The 23,130-nt window shown below is 45.6% G+C and overlaps 1 protein-coding gene across 1 annotated transcript in view; it reads left to right on the forward strand.

Moving 5' to 3' along the window:
- C2PH3orf20 (chromosome 2p C3orf20 homolog) overlaps window positions 1-23,130 on the forward strand; it is a 746,030-nt gene that overhangs the window by 397,209 nt on the left and 325,691 nt on the right. The window contains exon 9 of the mRNA XM_069643014.1: window positions 2,701-2,821. Coding sequence (XP_069499115.1) covers window positions 2,701-2,821 — 121 coding nt within the window. The remainder of the gene's footprint in view (window positions 1-2,700; window positions 2,822-23,130) is intronic.

Here is a 23,130-nt window from a genome sequence, read left to right on the forward strand (position 1 = left end):
CTCTGGCAAAATTACTGAATGGTAATTTTCCGGATTTTTGGAGGTAAAGTGGAGTATTTCCCTCCATGTAAATCCTCCACTTTACCTCCAAAAACCGTCGGAATTACCACCCGTTAATTCCAATGGAGGTAATACCACCAAAAATCCCCAATGGAAAAATAGGGATTTACCCCACCTACCACCACTTGTAGACCCATGGTAAACCAACGGGACCAAGTCACGGTACCTGTAATACCATTTGGGAGTAATTCAGTGGTATTACCACCAAATTACAGTCAATATGGGCCTCATTAGGAGGCCGGCGGAATGGGTTTAATGGCGGCGGTAAAGGTGCCGGAGCTGTTAAACCCATTCTGCCCTATTACGAGGTCCCCTTGCGGGACCCGCTCTGGACGTCGGTCAGACCAGATGTCTTTGCCGGTCCCGCGAGGGGACCAGGGGGCTAACAACGGGCCTGTTGTCAACGGGTCCGTTGTTAGCTCCCTCCCCATTCCCATTGAGCCCTATGGGGGCTCAAACGGGAATGGGGATGAGTAAATTAAATGAGGAATTACTGGGTCCTCCAAGGGTGGAATGGCCCGGTAATTCCTCATTCAAGGAACACCGTCCCGACTTTGGAGGTAGCCATGCCCTTATTAAGGGCATGGCTACCTCCAAAGTCGTAATGAGGCCCTATGTCTTTAAAATAAACAGTGCAGAGTCTGACAAAGAGGCTAATTAAAGTTGGCAAGCTGCATTCACTTTATTGGGCCTAGGGTGGCAGAAAGCCTTAATACACCACCAGATGTGAAATTCAAATTGGAAAGGCATATTTATTTGCTTTATAATTCATGGTATGTACATGTGATGTTAATAAGCTTTATGTATTCAGATATGTGTATTCTAAATCTGGAGACATCCTTTATGTTTTTTAAGCAGAGCTATTAAAATATGTGGATTTACTACTAGATGACACCTTTTAATATATCCTTTCACATGTAATTCTCCTAGTTCCACTGAATTCAGATCTATTTTTATTTTTTAAATCAGACAAAGGATTGTAGTGTCATAGCCAAAGATATACTTCCCATTTATTCCTTCAAATACCTAGTTTTTGTGCAGTGCATTTTACTGTGAAAATTACTTTTGAATCACATGTGTTTCTCCCCTAGGTATCAATAGAAGCATTTTGCATCTTTAAAGCAAAGTACCATTTTAGAAGGCTGCTGTGAAATATAAACATTCTTCTTGAGGCCCTATTGCTCTGCCAGGACAGAGGCCAGGCTCTGTTTATTGGATCTGATTATTTGAAATCACAATTACTGACTGACAATGCATCCTTTAATTTCTTACCGAAGTGGGATTACAAATAAGTTTACAAACCAAGGACCATTAAAATCCTGATTTTGATGTTCATTTTAGCCTATTATTTCCACCTTTACAGCAAAGGCCTTTGCCACGTGTTAACGCAGCTCTGCAAATAACTCAAAGTTGAAGATAATGAATCAGTGCCTTCCTGGTTCAAGAAAGGGGACACTTGCATGAATGCACAGTGTAATTAAGGTATCATTTTCCTATTGCATGTAAAAGGAAAATGCTATACTTGTGTCACTTATTTACTGGTAATGGTAGCCTAATAAAGTGAAGGTTTATCAACAGATTTAACTCGATCTATCAGATGATTTGTAATACACTTTTGGCCTCATGACAAGTTTCCCGGTCCGGAAATAAGGGTGCCAGTAAGCTCACCGGCACCCTTATTTCTGGACTGGCAAACTATGTTTTTGCCTGCCAGAGCTGCTGAGCCTGACAGGTCTGACCCTGCCGAGTGCACCTCTCACGGTAAGCAAACCTGTCACGGAAGCACAGGCACCTTTACCAATGTTGCCAGTGCTGCCGTGTCCCCACTCCCATAGAGTCCTATAGCACTCTATGGGAATGGGAATGGGGATTAACAGATTTACTGGCGCCTGACTTCCCGGCCGCCGGACTCGTAATGAGCCGGTTGCACTGCGAAGTCAGGCGCCTGTACATTTTTACGGGTCCAGCTTTAACCCGTCGGTAGCACTGACAGGCTTACCGGCAGGCCGGTAATAAGGCCATTATGTCAAACACACATATGAATACACTGCCCTGCTACCTGGACCAATAATACAGAACATTACATTTACATTAGCTAATTTAATTTTCAGTAATACATTTGTTCTTATGTTTAACATTGATAATATGATATGTCAGTCTATAGACATTCTGAATTTCAATATATAATATATATAATAGAAAGCATTACCTTTCATCAGATAAAATTATACTTCAGGCAAATGGTCAGAGTGCATGTTCCTCGACATAATTAACTGCAATCAAATTCAACTTGATATGAACTTGCAAATTATTTATCAGGATAGGATGGAAAGGTAAGGTGGAGATAAAGAAATTGATCTATGTTGTACTATATAGCCAGGTGCCTTGCTACTTCCAAAAGAGAGAGATTGGTCACATGAGCCATCAATCTGCACTCAATCTGCATTTATTATGGGCATTCTTCTAACAATGTCCAACATGTTCTATTGTTTACTGATAAAGGCATGCAACGTTCTCAAAGAGCGTCTGTACATTTTATTAAGAATCAATTAAAAGGTCCCAATGGCAGCATTATATTTCAGAAGTTGGATAATATACTGCTTGGCAAACCTTTAATACATATAGGTGTTTTTCTTCTAGGTGTTCCATGGCTTTGATGGTGAACGCTGATGGAGGTGTTCTTAGAGATGTCGATGGCTGGGTGGCACATCAATGGGATTGGGATTCTGTAGATGAACCATTGCAATCTTTGGACGTGAAGGTACTTGTATTTGATCATGCGTTAATATTCTGAAGCCTAATAGAGTGATGACAGTGACATATGTACAAATTCCCCATTATATCCTTGATGTCTATGGGACAGACCAATAGAGAGTAAATGTTATATTGCGTCAATGATTGTCATAGAGGTGTTGTCCTAAGGGGTTGGTCCACACCTTAAGGTCAGGTATACTTTTTTGTGACGGTAATTAGACCATTGGCCGAGCCACATAGTCCACCTCTGTTTTATTTCTATGTATTTGCTAATAGATGGTAGGCTGATTTTGTCTTTTATGAATGAAATTTGAATGCAGCTGTCATGAATGTGTTTTTATTATCTATTACACTGTAAGCATTTTTGCATTTATTTGCACTAGTATTTGCACTTTATTAATGCACTTTACTAATCATGTTATAAGCACCCACTTTTTATTAAAACAACTATTCTAGCTTGCTAAACGAATCATTTTAAAGTCTGCATTTGAATTAAGATAATTTAATTTGTTCTGTATGTGACTGATTTGTTTAAGGTTTACTTGTATAAACCAATGTCACAATAATATATATATATTAATTTATTTATTGTTTAAACGTATATCCCGGACTAAACCCCTAGGTATCAAGGTCCTATTGACATTCAAGGTTGCATGACTTAAGACTTCAAAAAACTACTTAAAGAGTCAAGTGTTCAACTGTTTGTGCAATGTCCAGAATGTCCAGTACAATTGTCCCGCTCTTAGTGCAGGTGGGGGGGTGTTCCAAAGTTTAACTGTGGCGACAGGGCAGCTGGCCTGTCCGCTCTGCTAATTCTACATTTTGGTTGGATGAGGTGGTTGGTGTAGGCTTATCTTGTTGGTCTTGAGGGTTGTGCTCTGATTAATTTTTGAGCAAGGTATGGAGGGGCTGTGATGGAAAGGCATTTGTGATCCGCTCTTGTATGGGAAGCCAATGTACCTTTATCCTAGCCGAAATAATGTGATCACCCTTGGGGATGTTCTGTGCTGAGCAGAGGGCATTGTTCTGTGTTACTTGTAGTTTGTGAATTTTTTGCTTGGTTGTTCCTGTGTAGAAGTCTAGTCTTGAGCCTATGAAGGGACGGGCGACGGTGAGGCGACTGTTGGAGGACAAAGGGGCATGCGTCACCATTATCTGTGATTTTGAGGCCATCATCCACCGGCTTGATGGTGGTTGTTTTGATACTGCACTTATAGTTGTGTAGCAGCTGTAGTTGTATGTTTCTGGCAAGTACTTCAGTAGCTATTGTGTTGCGTGACTGTTGTTCACAAAATAGGATGGTGTTTTGGACTCTTGAAATAGAGACATGAGCACTTTGGGAGTGTTCTGCGCAGAAGATGTAGGGTGTGCATGTTGGGTGTTGCAGCTTTAAAATTGTCCTTAATGAGTCTGCAAGATCTGAGTTTCTGATTGGTTGGAATTGTGATTTTCTCTGTGGAGCATGATCCTGAGTACTGGAGGTTAAGAAAAGCCAGTAGGAAAATGAGAAGCCAATTCCCATCACCAGTTATTTCTGAGTTTGGCAGAAATATTCATTTGAACGGTTTGAAGGTGATCTTTTTTAAAAATCAAACTGTAAATAGTATTTGAACAATCTCTACCTGGAGTGGCTGTAAAGCAGAACTTGTGGTCTACTAGCGCGTCATTATAGAAATGTGCACGAGTCATTAGGTGCATGCCCTCTCAGCTGCATCGCATGAACTGTGAAAGCCTCTTGAACGCTCCTTTGCATGATCATCAGTGCACCTCGTTTGCATGCCTGCACCTTCAGTCATGCGTTGGGAGAGCATATCCCTCAACTCACACGCTTTTGGTGGGTATCACCTGCCATGGAATCACTTTAATTTCCTGCCAAGACACTTAGCCATTCATATACTTCAATGGACTCCACCCCACCCAAAATTAAATCTTCTATTGTCAGCCATCGTAGGACTCAAAAAGTTGAGAGCTATGGGAGAAGGCAAGTAGCTTCTTCTTTTGGGCTTGTGAGCCGAGAAGGTTAAGGAGAAGCATCTGGTTGGGCGTACGCGAGCCGTAAGAAGATGCAATGTGTGTGTACAAGAGACTCATTTAAGACAAGCTCAGAAGGTTTCCTGAACAAAGCCTTGTAGTGTGGGCATGCATGGTACAGTAATGCCTCAGAGTAAGGGACCTCACCGGACGCAGTGCAGTCTATAACAGGAAAGCTGCTTGCAAACTCCACATAAACTACAATTTTTTATTGTAGAGGAACTCAGTCTCTGGCCAATTTTACACTCATATTTAGTTAGAAAATAGGTTTGCGTGGGCTACAATAGTAGATACATTCCAAACCAAGAAGTGAAAACAAGACTGTAGTTGAATCCCTCATAGAAATCAATGGAATCAAAGCTGACGTTTTGCAAAGACATTCCAGAAAATGAAACAAACTCTTGGAACTTTCACTTCTTCGCAAAGGCAATCGAGTACAGCTAGGGTCTAGACAGAGCAGTATATGAAGGGCGAAAGTACAGCTACGTAATTAAGATGTGTTCGTTCTCTTACAGTTTTTGCATGGGAAACCAGTGAGAGCCGAATCTTTGTTATTTTATCCAATTCTCCTTACCATTGGGAGCATAGGGGGGTCTAGCAGGAATAATAAGTTGCCGTGGTCTGCACACTCGCATGGACTGTGAGGTCAGTAGGTCATGTGGAATTTAACTTGCTGGAACCTAAAATTACCATTCCAAGCTTCTACTTTCTACTTTTCTTATGGAACGTATTGGACACACACTCGTCCATCGAATGCACCTAGGTTCCTTCCAATAGGAGTCGTTCTGACCGCTACATTGGTACGAGCACATACGGAGCCTCTGGTGCTTTTAGTTCCAGGAAAGCTCTCTGCTGCTTGACCCCTTCTCCTTCTGTGCCGGAACACCTCTTGCCTAGGATGTGGGCCATTCATTGATGGGCCTAAGGAGATAATGATTCCAGATCCCTCAATCCCTCTGCATCCTTACCAGTATTTCCAATTGGCTGGTGAGAACGCTTCTTTGGTGGGCGGTTACTCATCCCCATTAGGCGGGGTTTGATTCTTTATGTCTACACACAATTGTTGTTTGATGATTTTATATATAGACGGGGTGTAATATTTTATGAAGTGCCGCATTTCACGAAGACAACTGATAGCTTGTTTTTTATGGAAACAATGGCACAAATGATAGTTTGGAAACATCTACTTAGACAAAACGACAGTCTTGAGATGTCTTGGAAACAAATATGGTTCTTCACCAGTTTTCATTGACTTGGAATTGTGTTCCAAAAGCCGGGGTCCAGAATGGGGCGGCACAACCTCCTGTTATTAGTTTGTTAAATCTCAGGGCGACCAGTTGAAACAGTGTTGACGACTTATGAGTACGTATCGTGAATGAAACACCACAGTTTAAAAATTGGGGACCTTGGACATTAAAGGAGCGATGCAGAAAGCCTTGAACTACACATGGAATTTTAAAGTACTAGCTAATACTAATTGAGAGAATGCCAAAGTTGGAAAGCTATGGTTGAGCGACTGCATTTGGAAAAATCCTTTTTTCCGCCCTGCTGCTAACTGTGGAGCTCATGGGAGCGCTGTTAGCATTTCTTGGTGTCTAGGCACCATTCTCCCTACTGTTATTCTGCTGATGAGAGCTGTCCCTTGAAGTATTAGGTTTCATGACAAGGCCTTTCTCATTATGAAAGACAATCATTCTCTCCCAGCGATCCCATCCCACTTCCAATACTGAAGAGTATCTCTGCCGACATTGCCTCTTAGCTCACCAATGCTGTCAAGAGGTGTGTTCCCTGATAACCTCAACCATGCCCTGGTAATTTCATTGCTGAAGAAGCCTGGCTTGGAATCTGCGGTTTTGTCCAATTTTCCCCCTATCTCACTCCTCCCCTTTCCTATGAAACTGCTTGAGTCCTTGGTTTCCCCTCTTCTGAGCACTTTTCTGGAAACATCTGTTTTTAAAAAAATCTATTTCAGTCAGGGTTTCACCCCGATCAACATATGGAATCAGTGCTGATCTCAGTTGTTGATGACTTGGCCCGTATGGTGGATTAGAGTTGCGGGGGGGGCACTGATTTTGCTTAATCTGACAGCAGTGTTTTACACTGTTGACCACCCTACCATGATTGCCCGCCTTTCTTCGGCAGGCCTTTCCGGTCAAGTTCTTGCCTGGTTCTCTTACTTTTTAGCAGAGCGTTCTCAATCTGTGTCCCTTTCTCCATTTTGTTCTTATTCTATCCCCCTGTTATGTGGGGTTCCCCAGGGCTCCTCATTGTCCCCTACCTTTTTCAACGTATACATTCAACCACTTCTTGGTATAATCCACGCACATGGTTTTTTGTGTTATTCCTATGCCGATAACACACACATTATTGTGCAGTTGGATTTAACTCATTCTGAGACTGCTGGTCGGTTGAGGAGTTGCTTAAAGGCAGTGGGTGACTGGATGGCCTTGAATTGGCTTTAAGTGAATGGTGAGAAAACTGAGGTTTTGGTGGTGGGAAACACCTCGCCCTCGTTGTTCTGGACCACCGACTTCTGGCCAGAGAGCCTTGCCCCATTTCCCCTTCCTTCCTCTGTGGTGAAGGATCTGGGCTTAAAACCTCGGCCTCACTATCTGTGGCTGATCAGGTTTATTTTGTCTGTCAGAAGGATCATTTTAAATTGTGAACCCTTCGGAAAGTGCTTCCTTGCATTCCTTCGAAAGTCCATGCTCTAGTGGTGTCCTCCTTGGTCATCAGCAACATTGACTACTGCAATGCCCTTTATTTAACCATCCTGCGGCATCTGCTTCAGCATCTTCAGCGATTGCAGAATATGGCAGCTAGAGCTGTACTTCACCGTCTGTTCGGTGCCCATATGACACAGTTTTTGCGCCAACTTCATTGCCTTCCTGTTGAGCAGCGCATTAATTTTAAGCCTTTGTGTTTGGTTCATAAAGCCTTTTATAAAATTGGAGCTGAATTCCTTCAAGCAAAGTTCCACCTCTACATACCCAGCAGGTTACTTCGCTCTGAAGCCTTGAAAATCATCCAGCCTCCCAGGGCCAGACTTGCCAGTTTGGTGGCCGTGCTTTTTCGATGGCAGCAGCCAAAACCTGGAACCTGCTTCCTCTTTCTTTGCATATCATTGAGGAACATCTGCCTTTCCGTTGGGCTCTGAAACCCTTTTTGTTTTAGTTCCTTAGTGACCTTTTCTCTGCAGCGTCACCGCCATGTTGCCTTCGGGCTTAGGCTGCGCCTGCGCTTTATACATTCCGATAAGATAAGACAATGCCACTGTTTTCTTTCACAGCAACGAACCAGGAAGGGATTCATGTGGCCACTGCAAAGATGCATAGTCCATTTCTGAACTTAATGTATGATATGATATGATATGATGTTTTATTTAAATCGCGCTCGTACACAGGTGTTTCATGTATTGGAACAGTGTTACAATTCACCCCTTTTATTATCGTCCCCATCTATAGAATGTCTCCACCCTTGCATGGCCAAGGATGGGATGTGGAGGCTAAACACTGGTAGATGCCAGGTGTTAATGTCCATCATACCTGAGGCAGGTGATACTGAGGCAGATGGAGATCAGGTGCAAGTGGATCTAGGTAATCTGCCCTAAGCCCCACCCACCTGGAGCCTTACTGGTTACCACTCTTTTTCTCCACTTAAGGAGGCCTAAGCCTCACCCACCTGGTGCCTTGCTGGTTGAGGCTCTTTTACCCTACTTAAGGAGCCCTCCAGCCTCTTTTACTTTGCAGATGGGGAGCCGGTGCAAGTGGATCTAGGTGACCTGGCCTAAGCCCCGCCCAACTGGTGCCTTCCTGGTTGCCGCTCTTTTTCCCTACTTAAGGAGCCCTCCAGCCTCTTTTCCTTTGCAGATGTGGAGCAGATGCAAGTGGATCTAAGTCACCTGGCCTAAGTCCCGCCTACCTTCTTAGCCCTGCCTATTCCTTTCTGCTCTTAACTCTTAGATCAAGGGCGTCTCTTGCCTGGGCATCTGAAGCTAGGAGCAGATGAAGAAAAGGGAAATTCCTCATTCAGACGCCAGACAACCCAGGTCCTCGAACCCCTGCTCAGACAGCTTGTAAGTATGCACCAACATGTGTTTACTCCCTCTGTTCCCACAAGCCATCCCCACCATCATGAGACAACGGCAACATCAATTTCTTCGGTGCTGGGGTGAGGACAGGTGCTCCGAGGCACAGTAAGTTGTGCATTAGAAGAAGTTGTATTCTTGTGCCGCAGCGTGTGTGTGTGGTTCGCTCGCAGCACTGCCGCCCTCACTGCATGTTCCATCGCAACTCACTATCGCGTATGCCTCATGCCCCCCTTCTCCAGCCTCCTGCACCCATGTGCCCCCTTTGCTGTTCCTCATTGACTGCCCTGTTTTGCATTGTATTGCTTTGTGTTCTGCTGCATTCTTCCTTCTTCTAGGTATACATTTGTTGATTGCTCTGCTCTTTGTATATTATTTTGTGTTTTTTCCTCACTGACTCCCCTGCTTTGCATTGCATTGCTTTGTGTTCTGCGGCATTCTTCCATCTTCTAAGTTTACATTTGTCGACCGCTTTGTTCTTTTGTATATTGTTCTGTTTTCTGCTGCGCTCTACCCTCCTCTAGGTTCTCTTTTTAATGACTGCTGTGTTCCTGATGCCCTGGTAACCGATTTGCTTACCGGACTGCCTTGTTTTCTGCCTGCTGTTCTATCTGAACTCTTGTCTACTTAGTCAATCATCCACTATTGTCTTGTCACTTTCTGTCTCGTCTGCTTGCACCCTTCCTTGTTTCCTCCCTTAGTGTCACCTTTCCCTTCCACCCCTCTTCCTCTCTCCTCGTCCCCCACCTACTCTATGGTGCTCTTGGTTTCTCCTATCTTTTCTACTGCTTCTCTATCGACTATCCTGCTCTCCTCACTAAGCCCGGGAGGATGAAGTTCAAAAAGGATATCCTGGTCTCCAATCGTGGCATCCCTATTGCTGACACCTATACAAGTGCTTCCTCCAGACAGCCCCTCACCGACATCCTCTTTGTTGTTCCCTCACCAGACCTATGGACTCTTCATATGGTCTCTGTGCTCTCTCCATTCTCTTCTTCTGCCATTAATGGTGGCACCCGGTGGGAGGCCCTCCTGGCCCTCTTCCACTCCTTTAAGGTCATCATTAAAGTTTACCTGAAGGCACCGTCTTGGTCCAAGGCCCACAGGCCAACCTTCTCCTCTTTGATAGATGCTTCCTGTGCCTCATTAATTACCTTTCTTCTCCTTCTGTCCCTTCTCTCCTTTCTTCGGTTTCCTTGTCTCTCCCTCCTGCCTCCTCCTTGGCTACCTTGCCCTCTCCTCTTTCATCTTCTGCCCCCTCAAGCTCTTTCTACACCTCCACAGGGTGTACCTCTGATTTGTTCCCCTCTCCGGAAGTCTTTCAAGGTTGACAACCTTCTCCATATTGCCACTCTCAACTCTCGCTCAGCTGTCAAACAGTCCTCTGACATCTGCCGCCCCCTGAAAGAACATGACCTCGATGTCCCCGGTCTCACCAAGACTTTGTTCATGGCCAGCTCTGTCACAAGCTTTGATACTCTCCTCCCTGATGGCTCCAAGATCCAACCGTTCCAGAGGGGGTATAGCCTTGATCTTCCCGGAGTGGATTCCTTCCTCTGTGAATGCCTTGCCTGCAGGCTCTCTCTCTCTCTCCTGACCACTCTCTTACCATGGCTACTATCTATCGGCCACCTGGACAGATAACCTACTTCGTCTGTGAGTGGGCGGACCTCTCCTCCTCCATCCAGGCCTTTACCACTCAACTCCTCCTTCTTGGAGACTTTAACATCCTGGATGCTTCCTGTCCCTCCTCTGGACTCCGCGACTCTCTCTCTTTCTATTCTCCCCTCTGGCCCAACTCACTCTGCAGGGCACACTCTGGATGTTCTGATCTCCTCAGACCTCCTCCTCTCTATACCCCTCACCAGTCCTCTATCCTGGAGTGATCACTTTCTCCTTTCCTCCCATCTCTCTTTACCCCTGTAGCCAAGCCAACTCCAGCACTGCCACCTACCTTCTCAGTCATCCGACCCATGAAGCGTGTGTCCGTTGTGGCTTTCGCTGTCAATTTCTCTCCCCCTCCTCCTCCTCTGGCTGACTCACATCCTGACACAGCCCTTTCCATGCTGCACTCTTCTATCTCTGATACTCTTGATGTTCTTGTCCCTGTCATGAGGATCCGCTTGAAGCCCAAAGCCAAGTGCAACTCCTGGTATGAGTCTGAACTTGTCACCCTTAAACGCAAGTGCAGGGTGGTTTAGAGGAAATGGCTAGCTTCTTGCACATCCTCTGACAAACTGGCCTGCCACCTGCTCCAAAGGCAACACCGGCTCTCTGTCTGCACTAAGACGAGAGCCAAATCCAAGCCCATGTCTCTGCGGCATCTAACAACTCGGCTGAACTCTTTAAAATCTGCAAAGAGCTGGCCAATCCTGCTGCAGTCTCTACCTAGCCTGTCCCCTCCAGACCCTCTGCATGGCCCTGGCTTCTTATTTCATCTCTAAAACCCAGGACATCCTGTCCACCCTCTCGTCCTCTCCTCCTCCTCCCTCTACTCTCTTCTCTGCCTATGGCCCTCTGTGGCCACCTCTCCTCCCTCTTTCTCTTCCTTTCCTCTGTTCTCCCCTGACGAGGTTTCTAGACAATTCCGTTCTTTGAAACAGGTTCTTCCCTGTTCTTCCTAAACCATCAAGGACCACATTGACACCCTCACTCCTGCCCTGGCTGACATCTGCAACCACTCCTTTGCCACTGGAGCCTTCCCCTCCCCCTGAAGCACTCTCTTGTGCACCCTCTTCTCAAGAAAACCTCAACCGACCCCTCCTGCCCGGCTAACTATCGCCCGATCTCCATCACTCCTTTCCTGGGCAAACTCCAGGAAAAGCTGGCTCTCTCCCAGCTTAATCTTCACACTGAATCTGTTGGTTGTCTTCATGACCACTAGACTGGCTTCAGAGCAGCCAGAAGCACGGAAACTGCTCTCCTGAACATCTGTGAAGACCTGCTCTCTAACCTTGATTCTAATCTCCCCGCTGTCCTCATCTTACTCCATCTCTCTTCTGCCTTTGACACGGTCAACCATGCCACCCTGATCAATCTTGCCTGACTGACCCCATTCCACTCTGATCGACCCTGCCAGGTCCAACTTGGGGTCTTCCTTTCGACTATCTCACTCTCGATCTGTGGTGTTCCCCAGGGGTCTAACCTCTCTCCCTGGCTGTTCAACCAATACCTGGCACCTCTCTCCCACCACATTGATCTCTCTGCTCCAACTTTCAGTGCTAAGCAGATGAAACTCAGTTTGTTTTCACGCTCCCCTCTGCCACCTCTTCTCCTTATCTCATCTCTGACTGTCTGTCTGCTATTTAGGAGGGGTGGGCCGCCAGTGACCTCAGCCTTAATGCCAGTAAGATTGAGATTCTCCTCATTGGCACACCTGCACCCTCCTTTCCTGTCACTCTCTGGCTGGCCACCCTTGGCCCTCTTCTTGCTCCCACCTGTAAGGCTAAGAACCTCAAGGTCATCTTTGACTCCACACTCTCCTTTTCACCTTCTATCTCTGATGTCTCTAAGAAGTCAGTCTACCAACTGCACCTCCTCAGAGGTATTCTTCCTTTCCTCTCTTTCCCCTAGAAGCTCACTGTCTCTAGAGTTCTGGTTCTCTCTAGGCTGGACTACTGCAACAGCCTCTTTCTAAATCTGCCTGCTTCTACTCTCCGCCCTCTGCGACTCATGCAGAACACAACTACAAGACTTGTCCTTGGCCTCAAGCCCAGGGATCATATCTCTCCAGCACTGATATCTCTGCATTGGCTCCCAGTGGCTGCAAGGATTAAGTTGAAGACTCTCTGCATTGTCCACAAGGCCTTCTGGAGACTGGGTGCTCAATACCTCCAACTCTCTCTTCGTAAATACCTTCCTACTCAAGCTCTTCGCTCCTGCACTTCCAACTCCCACAGGGTCAGTCGCTTCTCTAAGCAACGCGTTGGTGGTAGATCTCTTTCCTCGGCTGTGTCCTCCCTCTGGAACAGCCTCCCTGCCTCTCTGAAACTTCCGGAATCACCTCAAGACCTTCCTCTTTGCTTCTGCTGTCTCTCTTCCTCTCCCCTGCTGATTTCCTGTCTGAAACTGCACTGGTCACCTGGCTACCCTCTGAATTTGGGCCCATACCCCTGCCCACCTAGTTGCACACCTGCACTGCCTCCCGGCAACCCTTGCACTTGGGACTGTATCTGTAACCCTACAGTTCCCCTACCTGCCCTTTTGGACACCTGCTGTCTGCACTTACCCTTGCACCTGCCACCTGCTGGCCACACCTCTTGTTATTGTTTTGATCCCATGTACAGCACTTCCCCCTCCTCTTTCCCCTGGTACTATCCCCCCCTAACCTTCACTTGCACCATCTGATTGTCACTTGACCTAGTAAGATTGTTGTCTCTGTCCTCCCTCTGTTCCCCCTTTCTTGCCTCATCGCGCCTTGAAACCCTTGTGTATAGGCGCGCTACAAATGCCATATCATATCATATCATATCCTTGGGCACTCTAGAATCACCAGTTTACTTCAGTTTATTGAAGGAATGTTTGTTTTGTGATTGCCACTCTGGTTACCGAAGTTCTAAGTCGTGCTGTGCAGTGTTTTCTTGTTTCTTGAACTACACTGTTTAACACTCTCTTGTTCCTTTGACAGCATTCCTGCAGTGCATCCCCATTTGCGAACCTGCACAGTTGTGTTGTGCATTAGCTGCTTCAAGAGTATTCTTGTATGTATTGCTTTATTTAGGGTATTTATTTAGCGTGAACTTATCTTTGGAAAGAGACAGAGCTCTGTAAATCAGTAGGGGTTGCAGGCATAGATTATATGGTTTCCAGGGGGACCAGTCCTTATGAAATAACATTTGTAAGCAGCATAACATTTAGGTTAGCAGTGAATAGTTGACATTTGCATTTTGGTGGGGAACATCTAGCAGGGCTGAAATGGTGTGGACCAGGGACTGTAAAGGGCGGTTATCGTGTGGGCTACTGGATTGTGTGGGTTGGTTGGTGCGCATTTTACAGGATGAGTTAATGTGCTCATCGAAGTTTAATGTCTAGATTTTTCTCAATTGCATATGGGTGGGAGCAAGTCTGATGTTGATGGGAATGAGATTCCATAGCTTTGCGACATGGATGAGGAATTTATTCCTTGCATTCTTTCAATCTAGTCTGGCCAGATCCTGACTTCTGGTGATGCACTCACCACCAGAGATGGTGTATTTTTTCTACCTGATTCTGATGGTGCAAGTAACCCTGGGCTTTTGTGGTGAGTGTTTTGAGAGAGTCAGGTGTCCCTGAATGCCTGCCCTGGATAGTGTGGTAGCTGCTCCCCTGAGATGACTGCTACTGATCCTGTAAGTTTTACTGAAGCAATGTATTAATAAAGCAACACGTTATTGTGAACTCTCAAGCCTGCCGCCTCTTTTTGAAGTGTAATGACAACATGCAATAGTATTCTTGCACTTAAGGGTCCTCCAATCCCACCATATAAAACTCATACGCCCAAACGAGCACACACCGGGCATGAAGCAACGCTGTTTATTACAGCTGGGTAAGCACAAATCAAACAGCACAGTGGACTAGAACTGATTGATGAGATCTGACATCTGTTCATAGAGTGAACATTAGTTTTATACTATTAAATACAATGGTCAAGACACTTAGAAATGCTTGCTATTTAGTATGTCATTTTTTGATGTTTCCCAAGAATCTCATTGGCTAGGCTACTTAATTTCCTTAGTGCTGGACGTATGTTAGTGAAGCATGATTGGTGCAAACAGTTCAACTGTATCCCAACTCATTGCCTCTCCATGTGGCAACACATTGATTCTCACCCCTTCCACAAACTGTTTACAATTAGTAAAATAACATTTGTGCTGACCGCCAGAACTTTATTATGCTGCAATTGGTCAGCACCATTGAGAACAGAACACGGGACACCCTGCTTATGGTGGGAAGGGAGACATTCACATGGTACCTGCTGGATAGAGGCCTTCACAATCCCTGTGGTGGATACTCTGAAGGCTGGCCACCTCCCAGGAATGCAGTGACTTACCATTTGTTTGGTCCTCCCAGGAACACCACTCCGTCCAGTGTTCCTTTCCCATAGCCACCTGCCGATGAGCACTTGTGGCTATGTGACCGGTTCACTGGCGCGGGTACACTTCCCCTCTACCCACATGTGACTGCTGAATCGGCTTGCAGCCCTGCAATTAAATCACCCAGTGCTTTCTCAGCTGTTTCACTCTGCCCATGCTGCACATCTTGAGCTTTGTTTCCCGCCTCCCAATTTCATGGTGCGTTGATCATGTGTTTTAGGACATGGTTCCCAGGGTGAGGCCCACCTGGGGGCTCTCCCTGCTCAGTGTGTTTACCCAGGGTATTACCTGTTTCAGAACAGTGAACATAAGCTCCCTGGGCTAATGACAGAACACAGTGTGACCCCTCCCTGATATTTCTTTGTGAGGCCTTCATTCATGGTGTAACTACAGTTTGTTTGTGTGCCTGTGTTTGTCCCCCTTAAGTGGTGCCCCATCCCAGTCTTGCTTACTCCCACAGGTGGTAAGCACACCCACCTATCGGGTGCTTCCGTAGCACCTTTCATATATTCTCCCCTTTGATCGATCTTTCAAATGACATTTCTTTCCCACGCATCACTTTTCCCCTGTCCTTGTGCACAGTGACCCGTGTTACCCTGTTCATATCCCCATCCTTTTCGTACCCTTCCAGGTGTTCTCCAAACACTAATATTTTGTTTCCATCAATCTGGTGAGAATTCGGCCCAGATTGCCTCACAGTTTTCTAAATCTGGTGGTGCAAAAATGATTTCTTCATCAGTCTCACTCTCATTCACACCTTGGGTCCCCTCATCTAAATCGTTACTGTGCTCAATTTTATTTGCTGTCATTATATAACCTGTTGTTCTCCAGTGGCATTGGCACCACCCAATGATCCTTCAACTGACAAGGAGTCAGTCAGCATCACAACGAACACAGGGACAGTTATTTTGAACATTGCTTCCAGCCATTCAGGGACCCAGGCAAACAGTGAGTCCAGTCAGGAGTTTGATGTGGTATCGAGCGTTTCTCGAGCGTTGCCTCGCATGTATTGTTCGTATCTCCTCAACAGCTCCTGTGAGTGTCCCGTTGTCTGCATTATTCACAGGTATCGTAGTGCAACATGTACTTTCGGTCTTTTAGCATGTACCGCCCTCCATTGTAGTGATGATGTCCAAAAAATAGCGATTTTGTAGGGCCATTAATCGTAGGGCTCTGAGCTCTTCTCACACCACCATTCAGTAGTATTAGCCAATTGGACCAATTCATAGCGGGTGATCTGGATCCATTTCGCGTTGGCAGCTGTTTGCACCTCAGGTAGCAGGAGTGAGCTAAAGAACACAGACACTTTTGTAAAGAGTCTAAAGTGTGGTGAGATTGAGTCTAGGCTTTGGGTGGATTCTGCTGAGATATAGTTGCTCGATCTTTTTTCCTTGTTATCTTTGGTTGTTACTTTTGTATTTCAATTTTATCTTTTCTTTTATTCTTCAACGTCTGTGTGGAAAATTCATGGAATGGTATCAGCTCTGTGCGAGACACCACCAATGTAGGGCTATGGAGGGTCACAAGTGAACAACCTCCTTTCCAACCTGGTGGTAGCTGGACATACACTGTTGTTCCGCAGGCCCACCAGAAATCCACTGTCCCTTCCTGCAACCCGCAATGCTCATTTTTCCCCTGCAGCAGATGTTCATCCCCAATGCCACCGTCCCGTTTGCTCTGAAACACAATGAATACTGAGTGAGTGGTTTTATTTAAAATGGGTGATTTTTTTTCATCTATCCATGTTAAGGCATGTACATTATTGTTCCATATTTTCCTACACTCTGCATCTATTTTCTTCACCACATTCTCTTCAAACCCTACCAGCCCTTCTGCACGGTACTGTACAATCTCTCTTTCCCATTTTCGATTGTGAAGCACCAAACCCTGGATTTGCATCAAGGGCCTGGTGTGGCACCATGGTATATCGTGTCCAGTTGAAGTGTTACAGAATATTCTTTTGTGGGCTGTAAGCACCTGTTTTCCTATCTGTGCCTCTTTGGTTTTATACTCTAGTATCATGTGCCTGTCGTCTATCTAGTATCATGTGGCTGTCTCTCCCTAGGCCATGCTTTCCAGTTGCATGTAGCTGTCTGTGTACACCTCCTACTCCTCATCTATACATTCTACTTCTACTGTGTGTCCCTGGAACAGCCCCCTTGTCTTACATAGTGGCATATGCATCAGGCATCCTCTTCCTCTATTGATACACCTTGTGCCAGAAATTGTTTTGGTGTTCAAGTTAGGTGTGGGAGGATTGAGCACACGTAACATGTGTCATTGGTGCTCTCCTCCCCACCTTCTTCATTTCTCTGTACCAGACATTCTCTGATGCGAGCTGCCCTCCTTCCTCACTAGCACTGTACAATTCTTCAATACACGATAGACTTCTCTTAGTTTGTGTCTCCCCTACACCATCTGCTGGTGTACCCATACTTCCTTTGTGCATTAGAAACCAAAAGAGTAAAAATAGACATAAACCAGAAAGAAAAAACAATCCAAGCCGAATCATATTTACATAGGGTTTTCTTTTTCTCCCATTCCCCCATTAGTCTCTTGACCCTCTTATTCTCCAGTAGTGGGCCTTTTATACAGTCTCCGGACAGCACACAGAGATAATGACAGGTGGTGTATACTTCCCATTCTTTCTTCTCTTTCTGTAGTGCTGCCGTTGTCACTGCAGACGTCGGAAAGATGGACCCATGCACATCTCTCATTTATGGTCACCTCAATTGGGGTTTCGTAGAACACCTCGAAGGGGACACAAAACATCGGCTTCTTCCACTTTCTCGCTGTGTTGTGGATTAGAACTCTGTCACCAGGATAGAACGGCTGTGCTTGTCGAAAGTCCTGTTGGGTGTCCTGACCCACGTTTGGACTATCATGCTGCAACATTTGGTGCTGTGGGCTTAGAAAATCCAAGATGGCCAAAAAGCCCACAAGTGCGCCAGAATCCAGGAGAACCACGCAGTTTGTGCGCCCACCAAAATGGTTACCTAACTTGCCACCCACCAGTGTAAAGAAAGATCTTTGTTAACAAAATCCACTGTTACTGATGTCAAAAAGTTGCTGAAATCGTGGCTCATTGGACCACTTTAAAGATTCAACCCTTTTGTGGGGTTCCACATAACCATCTTACTGTAAGGAGCCCCATCAAAACAATGTTAAGCAAGGATTTACTACCATGTAAGAACCATTCCTGTTTAGAATGCATTAATCCAAGAAAGATCCCAAAATTGCATGCAGTACCAACAAAATCCTCAAGGCGGCGCTAGCGGTCTAAACTCTGACAGGAGAAATGAGTGCAGTTGCTGACAAAGGGATTTGACTCAGCTGACTTCAAAGGCTGCATTTTAATTAAAAATTAGCCACCTGCTGTTCCCAGAGGCCTGAAGCCTGGGAAACCCTCTCACCTCTAGAGATTCACACCAGGAGTTAGAATCTCACATGACCTCTTGATTGATAGAAGGCAGACTGGCTGGGAGCCTCCTGGAGACCACACAATAGGCTCTTGCAATTGAATAGGATATGTTGATTTTGACTGTTTCCTGTCAACAAAGGCCTGCCTGCCAGAAGACACATGTGACTGACCCACCCAAGTCTTGGAGGCGGACTCCAACACTCTGAGAACTGAATTGAAAGCAAAATATATATTTTACAGAAACACTGATAACTCTTTGTAATCAAATGACAGAAATGTATAACTTTGAGAGCCTTAATTTAAAAAATGTACCTTCAATTCAAGCCCAAACTCCAATTTGTGTGATGTTCTGGTGGCAAACTAGCAGTTAAGAGGGTATTACTTAAAATGTCTGCATGTGAAAAGTCTGATACTTCATCAATTAATGCCTGCATGCCTTGCACACATTTGGGTAAATTTGAGTAAGAATCTGATATTGGTAACCTGATTAAAAAGTGCAAATGTTGCCATTTCTGAATGCAAGCTCCCAGGAAGAGCAGATTTGGACAGGGTATACCTCCTGTGATATGTGATGGGTGCATGCAATTTTAAACGAATGTGTACCTGTGCAAATATGTCTTTTGGGTCAAAATATAGATTGTGTGTAATTTGACAGGGGTGGGTTCTCTGTATCATAAACAGACCTCATCATGATGACACTTCATTTCATTCCCCAATCAAGGGGAAGAGGATAAAGTGGCCAATGACAAGTGGAGAGGGGTAGGGCCTAGGAAGCTAGCCTCTCCACCCACTTTCAAAACACATAAAAGCAGACAGACAGGACAGATAGGGACCTTCAAATCCATTTGCTGCGGGACGCTCTGCCGGGAAAATCCATACTTTACCTCCATCAATCTTTAGAGAAAGCTGTGCAGAAAGATCCAGACTTCAAATCTATCAATATCCAGAACCAGAGACCCAGACCAGCAGAGCAGAGCTGACCCAGATCACTGTGAAGTGCCGAGACCAGACCAGAGTCCAGTCTAAAACCTGACCAGATCCGTGGCGAGGCCCATTCTAATTCAAAAATATATTGTGAGTACCTAGCAGAACTGTGCAGAACCAATCTCTTAGTTAAAATAATATAATTCAATCTATTTTAATCTAAGTAGAACTGCCTAAAAGCTGTCACCTGTCATTTTCTAGCTGCTAGCTGTCACTTGTCACTTTGAACTTTAAAATTTCAAATCTGAAAAACGACCTTTACCATATCGCTCATATCTCCGTGACCGTTTGTCTTAGAGACTTGCGGTAACTTTCCTCTGAAAGCTGGGAATCTTGTCTTTTCAACGAACCTAGAAATGCATTCCTATTCCATACACTTCTGCCGCAATCGCGAAAAACGCATTCACGAATTTGCCGCGATTTGCAAATTTCTCCACGTGTGAAAACAGCAGTTTTCTTGCTTTCATTTGCCAAAAATTCGTTTAACCTGCTAGTTACTCCTAGATCCTTGCTAAAGTGAGCCTGAACTCATCCCAAGTATATTTCACTCACCCTGAACCTCCTAGAGGGAATTAAAAGCATTTTAGCATATTTTTCACTTCATTGCCAGCACATATAAAAAGCATTTTGGGCCTGTGTTTCAAACTTCTGTAGTCTAAGCTTGCTGGGGTGAACTGAATTACATTTGATTGCATTTCTGAGAACTGTGTGCTTTCCTTCCATTTCCTTGCATTGCATAAAGGGGGGAGGGGATTGCCAGATAAAAGTGATTACATTGTTTTGTTGAAAGCATATTGAGTATTTTCTGTACTGCATTTTCATTCCACCTTGCATCCATTTGAAACCATAAAGTATTGTTGCTATCTTATCCATCCTATAACCACTCATCATTGATTATAAAGAAGTGTGCTAGTGCCAGACTATCCATTATTGGTTACTGCTCAGACTAAGTGCGATATTCAATTATTATTTATTATAAAGTGTGATATATACATATATTGTTTAAATTCTCAAATAAACCTTTTAACTTGCAAAACAGAACTACTTCTTGGCTCAGTGGGGTCAGGGGGATTCCAAGAGAGGGGTGTTATATAGGGGTAGTCATCCAGAACGCATGAACTGGACATAAAGATATATCAATAAGGGTTTCCATTCAGTATCCCAGACTAGGCATTGACTTAGCTGTAGTGTTGAATTGAATCCTCTTACAAATTGGGGGCTTGAGCCGGACGTTTGGATTAGATCTATCACTTGTGCAGATTAATACAGTGTGCCAGCTGACCAGATACACATATCCGGTCGGATCACCACGCTGTGTTACGCTGTAAAGCACTCCTCAAAGGAACGCTCTAAGGAAAAGGTCTGTTTTGCAAAAATAAAATAAAAAGTAAAATACAAACTTCTGTAAGTCAGGACAGAGACCAATCTCTAGAATGACGAACTTAGTAGACATGAAAATAGCCAGAGAGCACTTCTTACATAAGTTATTTGTGAGAGGTGAGTGGACTCACCAGGACCGCATGGTCTGGTTGCAGGCCATCACGCAGCAGGTCACGGAAACAGGGTCAGATACATGGAGAGATCAGGGTCCCTTACATGTGGCCCTGAGTGAACTATACATGGCTCCTAAAGCTAAGGATGAACAAGACAAGATGGTTAGGATAGTGGCATACCTGTACCTATATATGGGAGACATGCAGGATAAATGTACTGAAAGCCAAGATCTGGCGAATAAGCGACAGATGGCGTAAGAGAAGGTCCAATCTGACCTGGTCTCTTCTGAGCAGAGGCTGCAGGGGAGCCAGGAGTCAGAAAATGAGAGTAGACAGCACATCATTAAAATAAAGAGGGATATGGACATTCTGCAACAGGAAAAGGCTGACCAGGATACCAGATTTCTGGCCTTGCAGAAGTAGTACCAAGACGGTTTGGACTCCCTACTGCAGAGCCAGAAAAAGCTGGAGCAACAATTAGACTTTAACAGGGCATGCACGGAGCAGGTAGCCACCCTGCAAAGTCATCTAGATAGAGTGAAGGCAGAGAGCAATAAACTGATTCTGAAAGACCTGGATACCCAGGCAGAGTTTGATCAGGAGCGCCAGAAAGCTGGTGCCTTCCAAAGGCAAAGGGACGACCTGGCGTCACAAATTCAAGCTCTTGGTCAGGAAAGGGACACCTTAGGCCAGGAAGTCTGCCACTTAAGGAGAAAAATGGAAGAAAATCACCTGGCCCACCAGGGACTGGGTGACCTCCAAAAAGAACTAGAGCACATCAGGAGGGTGGAGGAGGCTCTGGCAAGACAGGAGTAGGCCAAGAGGGACACAGCTCAGGAGGTAACCCTCCTGCAGCAAAGACTGGCCCGGTGCACCAGGACCAATCAGGAAACGCGGAGAGAGAATGAGGCTCTCTGCCAGCACAATGATAGACTCCAACAACAGGTAGCGATGCAGGAGAGACTGATAGAGTCTAGTAAGGCCTTAACTGAGGAACTGAAGGCGCAGGCTCTTGCATTGCAACAGGGAGCAGGGGCGGATAGAGATGAGGTTCGCTGGGAAAGAGAAACTCCTGAGCATAACCCCAGGAGCCCTAGTACCAGAGGCCTTTATTTCTCTCAGTCCCTGGTCTCTGCCACCCCCATGTCCCCTGGCGCACATGAGCACAGGGCCACAGGGAGGGCAGATTACTATCCAGCCAGAAGCATGGGGCTCATAGGCCAGTACCACCCAGGAATGGAGGGGCGGGCATCCGGGTATGGGCACCCAAGCACAGTGCAATTTGATGGGGAACCCCAGGTGAGTAGGCCCATTAAGGGCATCCTGAAAACCTCTTCCCAGTTAGGTCAGTGGGGGGGGTACCCATCAAATCCTGGCAGCAAAGAGGAATCTGAAGACTCCTCTGAACGGTACAGGACACAGGAGACCAGGTCCCCACATTCTGCCAGCCATTCCCAGGCTCGCAGAATCCGGGAAAACCTGGAAGAACAGACGGGAACCTCTGGGAGCAGTGCCTCTGAGTCAGAAGATGAATGGACCAGGGTTACCCGGACCAAAAGGGCCAATAAGACAAAAAGGGCATTGCTTAAGGACCCCTTAAAGCAGATTAAGGCAATCAGGAGCGTCATCACGCCTTATCATAAGAACGCCAAGTATTCTGTTTGGGAGCACTTAGAGTTGTTTGACCAAATGATGGAGGCTTTCCATTTGAAGGACAGCCAAAGCTGTATTCAATATGTAAAGTGGACCTTCTCCCCGGAATACTCCAGTTTCTTTGCGGGGCTGGAGGACCAAAATCATTTAAGATGGTCCACCTATAAGGCGGCCATCTTGAAACATTTTTCTGTTCATAGAAATCCCCAAGAGGATCGCAAGGCAGCCTACAATTTACAATGTGGGGAGGATCAGGCCCCACAAGAATTTGTGCAGGAGTTAAAGCGTGCTTTTGCACAGACCACAAGAAGGGTGCGCACGGATAGCAGAGAATTTATTAATACGTTTTTCCATGCCTTGCCCAAATACATAATGACCCAGCTCGTGAGAGATTTTCATGAGAAAAGATCTTTAGAATGGGTCATTGAACAAGCCACCCGCATCTACGAGGTGCAGAAACCGGTGGAAAACAAAAACCAGCCCAAAAACCCCAAAACCAACAGCACCCCTGCTGCTGCCAAGGTGGCAGAGGTAAAGGTTGCCCCCGTTTTGGATTTGGAGATGGGGGGGCCTAAA

The sequence above is a fragment of the Ambystoma mexicanum genome, chromosome 2p (genome assembly GCF_040938575.1).
Source record: "Ambystoma mexicanum isolate Mex_15411 chromosome 2p, UKY_AmexF1_1, whole genome shotgun sequence".
NCBI classification, from domain to species: domain Eukaryota; kingdom Metazoa; phylum Chordata; class Amphibia; order Caudata; family Ambystomatidae; genus Ambystoma; species Ambystoma mexicanum.